This window comes from Xenopus tropicalis, chromosome 6 (assembly GCF_000004195.4).
Source record: "Xenopus tropicalis strain Nigerian chromosome 6, UCB_Xtro_10.0, whole genome shotgun sequence".
NCBI lineage: Eukaryota > Metazoa > Chordata > Amphibia > Anura > Pipidae > Xenopus > Xenopus tropicalis.
In genome coordinates this window covers 32,792,958-32,802,052 of record NC_030682.2, presented here as the reverse complement: position 1 = coordinate 32,802,052, position 9,095 = coordinate 32,792,958, and the positions used below count along the sequence as shown (strand labels likewise).

The 9,095-nt window shown below is 42.1% G+C and overlaps 1 protein-coding gene across 1 annotated transcript; it reads left to right on the top strand.

The window, feature by feature from the left end:
- The first annotated feature begins 3,414 nt into the window (after positions 1–3,414).
- LOC101730635 (BET1 homolog) lies at positions 3,415–8,242 on the top strand. Its single transcript, XM_004919954.3, has 3 exons — positions 3,415–3,652; positions 5,599–5,655; positions 7,622–8,242. Exons 1-3 carry the CDS (start codon positions 3,524–3,526, stop codon positions 7,775–7,777), a joined length of 342 nt encoding a protein of 113 aa, XP_004920011.1. The 5' UTR covers positions 3,415–3,523; the 3' UTR covers positions 7,778–8,242.
- The last annotated feature ends 853 nt before the right edge of the window (positions 8,243–9,095 follow it).

Genomic DNA, 9,095 nt, shown 5'->3' with positions numbered 1-9,095 from the left:
GGCCACCCTCTAGTGCCTGTCTAAATGGGAACCCCCCTAAGGGGCCCAAATCTGGGGATCCCTACACTTATATGATTTATCAGTAGCCAAAATACCAATTTCTTTATGTTTTCAGGAGCAGCTTTTTGCTGTCCCTGGAATCTTCAGGCAGCCAAGTTTATCAGGTCACCTTATGGCACCAGTGCCCCTGTACACAGATACAGTGTAGTAATGATAATAAATAAATCTGCAATGAAAACCTGTTTTTAGAAAACACTGAAATGCAATATTCTCAAAAATCCATTTAAACATTTCCATCAGCATCACTGTGCTGTGCAGCAGCAGCCAAGCTTAAAAGCAATTCCACTTTGACCACCTTCTTGCCAAATCACAATGAAACCGTTTGTGGATTAAGGAAAAAGCGCTTTTCACCCCGGCATTGTAATTGTTTCCTCTATTGCAGCCCTTAAATTGTAAGGTTGGCCCTCAAGCCTCACTGAATCTCAGGCTGATCTCTCACCATGACTGCGCTACCGATTGATTCATCTGTGTTCAAGTGAGGATATTCCTGCAGACTTATCATTTTTCTCAACACATGTGTTTGAAATGACTTTTTGATAGTCTTTCATGACCTTCCTCAGTGTTGATTACTTTTGTGCGGCCGCACGTTGCTCATCCTCGTTTTACTAAAGGGTGCATGTGAGGAAATGCCAATTTCAAGTTGGTAAATGTTATCTTCTCCCATTTCACACTACACCTCCTGGCCTTTCTGAAGTGTTTACTGCCGCGGAGAATGATTGATTAGCTTCCCCTGAAGAGAACAATTCAATCCATTTCAGTTCTCTTGTGTCTAGAAGCATTTTATTCTACGCACTGAGATTTTTATCTATGATATCACAATATTATCTCTATTGATCAAGTGCATTTAGAACAGATTTGCATCTGCTGTGAAGTCATGTTTATTCTGTATTTCAATTTTATGCAAGCTGTAATCATGAAGAGATGTAAATCTGTTCTGTTTCTCCTGTACATTTTTTTTGCCGACAAGATAGCGTTCTCTGTTCATTGCCAATGTCTTTTTATTGAAAAAAGCATATGTTGTAAAGGCATAACGTATAAACAGAATAGCAGATTTTATCTTACCAGTCTAAAGGTCCCCATACACGGGCTGATTCTAGCTGCCGATATCAGTCCCTTAGTCCGATTCGGCAGCTAATCGGCCCATGTATGCCTGACCAATATCTGGCCTGAAATCGGGCAGATCTTGCTGATACGGTCCCCAGACCGACTTTGCCTATACCCGCCGTAATAATTCGATCATTTGGCCCCAGGGCCAAACAATCGAATTAGCCTGGATTCTCCCGATATCGCCCACCCATAGGTGGGGGATATCAGGGGAAGATCCGCTCACTTGGCACCTTAAAATGAACCATCTCATCTACTGGTCCAGAGATTTATTTCCCCTTTCAGACTGAAATTTTGCTTTCTCATTGGAAGATCTGCGCAGTTACAGATTTCCTTGAAAATATATATATAGGAATACAAGTAACAGTAGCACTTGTGTTATAATCAATAAAGTGTGTTTTGTGGCGCACAACCTCAGACAGGGGACTTCCGTGTTTTCTCCCTTGTATATAAATTAGAAGCAAGAATATGCGGCATGCAATACTTTAGAATTGCAAAAAAGTTTATTCAATCCAAAACAGTAAAATACATCACGCAAGAACCTGCACTGCATAAAGTATTCAGCAATGGTTTGGCATGCACTGTGGCCAGTTATCAAGCTCAACAAAACAATGACATTCTACAGGTCTATTATTCTACCGATTAAAAAGCCTAACACAAAAAGTGACAACATTATGGTATCTAAGCAACTGATATAAACAATACAATATAACATACTTCTACTTCCTATGATTTACATTTAAAACTGAACCGAAAACAAATCAAAGCATACTATTTATTGAATCGCCCAATTCATAAGAAATGATATACAGTAGGTCCCTATTCAATCCTTTTGGTGCCAGCAATTGTAACTTATGTATCCACCATACTTCCCTCTGTTTTGAGTTCCCAATTTCCTCTGTGTTTAAATGGTGAAATTCCTCCCAGAACCATACATTTGGTCTGCATTATGGCCCATGTGTATCATCTGCAAAGTGTAATATACCTCCAAATATATCAGTAAGACTATGGCTCAAATTGCTCCAGAATTTTCTTGCGAAGATTTTGCCCATCGTAATGATATAGAACTTTAGCTTGTATAAACAGGATTAATATTGGATAACAAGAAGTCCTTGGTGTAGAAAGTAGGGAACTATTTGTTTCTCTAAGACACCCTGCAAGTTATGCCCAAACAATAATAAGACTCTCTGCTTGGCATCACCAGCATGGTAGATAATATACCCTCATATGAACAACTTCACTTTTTTAAGGGAGCATAAATGTTCTAGCAAGACTCTAGCTTTGCCCATTATCATCAATTCTTATTTTTCCCCAGGTTATAGCTTCCACTAAATAAGGTGAGGTAATTTTAAAGGATATGCACCTATAGTCCCACCTGAAAGATTCTATGTGGCTTGTAGTTGAATTCAGGTCTGGACTGGGCTTCAAAATAGGCCTGGCATTTCAAGTACACAGAGGCCCCAAACAGCCCCCCACTAGCCCACTAGTGACTGTGAAATCTTATAGCAGCCCCCTGGTATTTGCTGAAAGCCATAGACTGCCAGTAAGGGCCTGACTGGCTTGCACTCTAGTGATTACACCATGACCATTCTCCTTGGATCTAACTATACATTTTTTAATGTTGCTCTCCAAATCACTTCTCTTAGGGCTTTGGCACACAGGGAGATTAGCCGCGACAAATCTTCCTGTTTGCGAGCGACTAATCTCCCCGAGTTAGCACCAGTTGCCATCCCACCGGCGAACATGTAAGTCGCCGGTGGGATGGCACACGCGGCGGCGCGATTTCGGCAATTTGCTGAAAATCAAATCGCCTGCACGGCGTGTACCATCCCACCAGCGACTTACATGTTCGCCGGTGGGATGGTAGTTCGAGATTAGTCGCCCGTGACAAGGGAGATTTGTCGCAGGCGACTAATCTCCCCGTGTGCCAGAGCCCTTAGAAACCATCTACAAATACTCTCTCTGATACTTGTTTCCCCACACTGATAAACTCCAGTCACCTGCTACATCACCAACCCTTCCCTATTGCAAACATTACTTGTCACTACAATGGTCTCCTCTTAGTGGTTACAAATGATATACAAATAAAGCTCAAAGGCAATATTATTAACCAAAACCATTCACCGACCCCACAGGTCTTAGAGTGTGCACCCCAGCTCCCGCTATTTGTTATACACTTTATATATCACAAGTAACTCCCGCCTTTATATTGGGCTGTTGTTCCGTAGAAGCAGTCTTGTCATCACCGCTGGCGGATGCTGAAGTGCGGGACACGTAATCGCTAGTGTGTAGGAGGCTCTGTGCCGGTAGCTGCCTGCTCTTTCCTTTCACTTAGAATCGGCAGTGGGACTCTGCAGCCATGGACCGGGGCGGTATGAAGCACCGGGAGGGGGGTCCGAGAACAGAAATGAGCGGCTACAGTGTATACGAAGAGGAGAACGAGCGGATGACTGAGAACCTGAAAATGAAAGCCAGCGCTTTGAAATCTGTAAGCTAACCCCTCTAGCTGTTAGACTGCAGCTCCCAGAATCCTTAGCTGAGCTGCCTGGCTTGTTTTGATTCAGTAGCAGATCACTAATCATCAGCCTCCCCCTGTCCTGCTTTGGCAGCTAGTGGCATTATCTCTGGTTGGTTTTTAATAAAAACCTTTCGGGGATTTTCATGTTTTACTTAAATATTGTTCACTTATTTCAAAGTGACCCTATTGGGGCTATGTAATAAAGCCAATACATTTGCCCAGCTGCTTTGACCCATAGCAACCAATCAGCAGATAATGTGTTACCTGTTTAAGAGCAAACATTCGTTGCTATGGGTTATTGGACCAGGGAGCTTAGTGCTATTTATAGTTTGGGGTACCAGGCCAGCATCTGGGGATACATCTTTAGGGGTATTGCTTCTTAGACTGCCATTGGGGCTCATTTATCAACACTAAGATTTTCAACACACGATGACTAATTAAATGTTATGTTTTCATTGTTCTGCCCAGCGCCGGGCCAACCTGGCCATCCTCTCCTGCCCACCCCCCGTTTCCATATGAGCACATGTGCCAATTGGCGCGCAGGGCCATGCAGAAGTTGGGGGTAGGAGGTAATGTAGGCATTTAGGCGGTGGGGGTGCTGGGGGGGACAAGGGCCTGGACTTAGGGGTTAGGTGAAAGCGGCACATACCTCGTGCCCCCAACTGCTGTGCTTTAGGCATGTGCCTCTTCTGCCTACCCCTAGTTCCAGCCATGGTTCTACCTGTTACAAGCCAAAAAAAAAGCTAATCAGTGATTGGGTGCCATGCCAAGTGCAGATTTGCTTATTGTAATAAACAGCAGCCAGTGGTCATAACAGTTTTGTCACTGCTTGCCACTAGCTGGGGCACATGGAGCGGTGCCACTGGTCCTCTACCTGGGAATGTGGCTGATTAGACAGTGTATTTTAATTGGGGTGTGCCAAGCTGTAAGGGGCCCTCAGTGGGTCTCTATGTGCTCCTGAAACAGTGTGGTAACAAATAACTCTCCTCAATCCTAGACTCTGATTCGCACAGTGCCTCGCACAGTTCCACATAGTAACATAGTAAGTTGGGTTGAAAAAAGACATACGTCCATCAAGTTCAACCATAATGCCTATATATAATCTGCCTAACTACTAGTTGATCCAGAGGAAGGCAAAAAACCCCATCTGAAGCCTCTCTAATTTGCCACAGAGGGGAAAAAATTCCTTCCTGACTCCAAGATGGCTTTCGGACCAGTCCCTGGATCAACTAGTACTAAGAGCTATCTCCCATAACCCTGTATTCCCTCACTTGCTAAGAATCCATCCAGCCCCTTCTTAAAGTTATATAATGTATCAGCCAGCACGACTGATTCGGGGAGGGAATTCCAGAACCTCACAGCTCTCACTGTAAAAAATCCTTTCCGAATGTTTAAATGGAACCTCCCTTCTTCTAAACGGAGTGGGTGCCCTCGTGTCCGTTGGAAGGACCTACTGGTAAATAAAACATTAGAAAGGTTATTCCATGAATTCCAGAACCTCACAGCTCTCACTGTAAAAAATCCTTTCCGAATGTTTAAATGGAACCTCCCTTCTTCTAAACGGAGTGGGTGCCCTCGTGTCCGTTGGAAGGACCTACTGGTAAATAAAACATTAGAAAGGTTATTCCATGTTCCATGACTCTTCTTACCAAAGCTGTTAATGGTAGTACATGCAAGGGATTGTGGGAATTGGAGCTGACTGCAGCTCTCCCCTAGCCACAATTGGATTGGTACATGTAGTCAGGAGCAGCAGAGCAGGGTATAGTGAGGGACATACGGATACTGCAATAACAATTACAAATAAGTTTAAAACAATTACAAATGCTTGATGTATGTTTGATTGAGTTAGTTATCTGCGAACTAGTAAAACATTTTTGTTTCTAAGATTAAAGCTGTTTGTTTTTGTTTCCCTGTAGCTTACCATCGACATTGGAAATGAAGTGAAATATCACAATAAAATGTTAGGAGAAATGGTAAGTATGGAGCTAAAAGTTGCTCTGCGTTCCTGCTGTGTAATCTCTGTGCTGCTGTATGCAATTACGTAAAAACAAGGGGGGGGGGGGGTTTTAAATTACTAAAAAAATGTTTCCCCCAACGTAGGTGCAGTCTAATAGAGCTCACACTCTGGTTGGGGGAAGCAATTGTCTTTTTTTAAAAAAAGCTCTCGGTGTGGGTGGCCATATTATATAGAGCGTATGTGCATAATGAGCAAGACTCTCTGCTCACTCATTATGTGCATGCGTGGGCCCCAACATGGCTGGCCACACCGGGAGCTCCCTCCCAGTGCTGGCAGCCTTGCGCTGTATGGGGGGAAAATGTTTTTTAAAAAAAATACTGTTTCCCCCATTCGAAGTGCAGACTCTATTTTTTTTTTTTTAAGAAATTTTGGAGTCCCAAGTAACAATTACACTTCCGCAAATTGTCATCGTAATTTTGTGGGTGAATATTAGATGCAGCTAATATACCAAGGCCATGTATAGTAATACCAGGCAGGTCTACATATTCATTGTCTTGTGTAGAGCAAGAGTTTAATAGAAGGGTGTTTGGGGTTTGTCTGGCTGTGCTTAAAGTTACAAAGGCTGCTAGGTTTGCTGATGTTTGATAAGTAACAGTGGGAAAAGGAAAGTTAGAATGCAAGGCTGTTGGATACATATAATCAATAAAGGCAGATTATAGACAACCCCATGCACTACCCTATACTGATCCCCATGCAGACAAAACAAATAGCTGTAAGTAGTTATAATTGTTATCCTTTATTCATATAGGCCTGATGATAACATGTTTGTACAGCACTTTCCTCATATTGATCATTGTTCCGGGGACATAGAATCTAAGGTCCGTGTTGCAGTTGCACATTAGGGCTCTGGCACACGGGGAGATTAGTCGCCCGCGACAAAACTCCCTGTTCGCGGGCGACTAAGGAACACCAGCAGTGAGTTCAGCAGCGTGCATTGCTTTAAAGGAGAAGGATGGGCTAATAAAGAGTTAATCTCAAGCTGCAGGCATACCTTCAGTCCTCTCAATAGTGCCCTTAAGTCTCCCCATATTTCTCCCGTTCAGATGATCATAAGCCTCATAGGAAAAAAAAATGCTGAGCTCTGTAAAGAAAGTTCCCATAATGCCTCACTCCTGCACCAAGGCAAGACCGGCGTACATGCTCAGTGTGTAAGACTATTAGGAAGCTTCCTGCTGATTGGCTCAGATCTACATTCCTACGAGGGTGGAGTTCTTAGCATTCCTGAGGGAGGGGGGAGCAGTTGAGGGGAGAGAGGAGAGAGCTGCACGTCTCTGTCACAGGAAAACAAAGAGACAGTAAATCCTGTTTCTTTTGACAGAGAACAGTGCAGGATTTCTGTGAGTGCTTATGGCTGTATTTACATAGACCTTTCTGATGAAGCTTACTTAGTTTTTACCTTTCCTTCTTCTTTAACACAGGCCAAATGTAGCCTAACTTACCCTTCCGTTATTTGGTCTCTTTGTTCTGCTTATATGTAGTTAGGATAACCTAACATAAACCTACATATATTGTGGTAACCCAGACAAACTGACCCATAATTCAATACATAGACTATGAATCATTTCCACAACTACTGCTGTCTTGTAAATATGATCGTTTGTAGAAGAGATTTGTTGACAGAAGGGCCATGCACGCAGAGACAGCAGTCGGATTTCCATTTATCAGGAAAGATTGTATTGCTGCTGCTGCTAGGGCCCAACTGTTTGGAAGCACTAACTTAATATATGATACTTTGTATTACTTATTCTCTTTAATTCTTTATTTTGTCAGTTGCTGTGTAACTGTCAGTTTCTCTGCTAACTTCATACATTGATATAAAAGGGAAGAACTGACAGAAACGCAGAACTAATGTGTTATGCAGCTGAGCCCATTTTTCTGGTTTTCTTTTTTTATTAATTATAATTTGTTCTGTTTCTCTTTAGGATTCAGATTTTGACTCAACTGGTGGACTTTTAGGTGCAACGATGGGCAGACTGAAGATTTTGTCCCGAGGAAGCCAAGCAAAGCTTCTTTGCTACATGATGCTCTTTGCCTTATTTGTTTTCTTTGTTATTTACTGGTTTATTAAACTGAGGTGATAGGACAGTCTCTTTCTTAGTTCATTTTCAGTTATGACTTTCCCTGTGTAGTGAACCATCGTTCTTCAGACTGATTGTCTATGAGACAGTGTGTTCTTTAAGGCCCTAATGAGGAATCAGGCATGTTTATTGGCAGACCAGCCCAGGGAAGCCTGCAAAACAGATGGAGGAATGGAAACTGAAACCTTTGTTTCCAGACAATAATTTGGGACCACTGTACAACTGTGAAAAAAAGCAGTATACGGCATTTGCTATAATTATGGAGGCAAATATTATGGACATGTACCACTATGGTTTTTAATATTTCTGGATGAGCACAAAACATTGAACTGCTCCTCAGGCCTCAGCAACGCAGATGCTACTGTTTATGTTCCATACAAAATACTGTTATTTTAAAGTAAATATGTAATAACCTGTGCCAGAATGTAAACTGCTTAGATATTAAACAGCACTTTAACATTTTAACTATGTTGTCTTTGTTCCTCAGGTACTGCAAAATGAGAGTAATGCGCACAGAATAGTAATAGCTATGGGTGCAAATTTAGCTCAAAGGCCAACACATTCAGCAATTCAGTTAAGTGGTCCTTAAAGTGGTTGTTCAGCTTTGCATTAATATTTGGTATGATGTAGAGCAGGGATCCCCAACCTTTTATACTCGTAAGCCACATTCAAATGGAAAAAGTTATGGAGAGCTGTAATTAGCTATAGGAGGCTCTGTTTGGCAGTATACTTGGTTTTTATGCAACCAAAACTTGCCTCCTTACCAGAAATTCAAAACTAAGCACCTGCTTTGAGGCCACTGGGAGCAACATGTTACTCACGAGCCACTGGTTGGGGATCATTGATCTGAATGATTTAGCTTTTTGTTCAGCAGCTCTCTGGTTCAGAATTTCATCAGGTATCTGGTTGCTAGGGACCAAATTAACCCAGCAACCAGGCACTGATCTGAATGCGAGACTAGAATATGAAATAAAAGACAGCCAAAATAAATATAAGTAATAAAAAAATTACAAAAACAATAATAATGTAGCCTCACGTAATGGTTTTTTGGCTGCTGGGGTCAGTGATCCCTATTTGAAAGTCAAAACGAATCAGAAGGCGGCAGCAAAAAAATGCAAAAACTATAACAAATAAAAAAATTAAGACCACTTGAACAGTTGCTAAGAATAGGCCATTCTATAAAATACTAAAGAAGGTGAACCATCCCTTTAATATTTTGCTATTGTTTTATGCTTAAGTTGGTAATTGCTGTGTCCCTGTCATGTAGCACCCTGGGACTGTGGGGGGTGCCATTGAGAAGCATATGAAGCTTACCATG

Bases quoted from the DNA above. Each gene is read 5' to 3' on its own strand.
- LOC101730635 (XM_004919954.3), top strand. From the start codon at position 3,524: ATGGACCGGGGCGGTATGAAGCACCGGGAGGGGGGTCCGAGAACAGAA. The intron at 3,653-5,598 runs GTAAGCTAACCC...GTTTCCCTGTAG, and splicing joins AAGCCAGCGCTTTGAAATCT to CTTACCATCGACATTGGAAA. The intron at 5,656-7,621 runs GTAAGTATGGAG...GTTTCTCTTTAG, and splicing joins ATAAAATGTTAGGAGAAATG to GATTCAGATTTTGACTCAAC.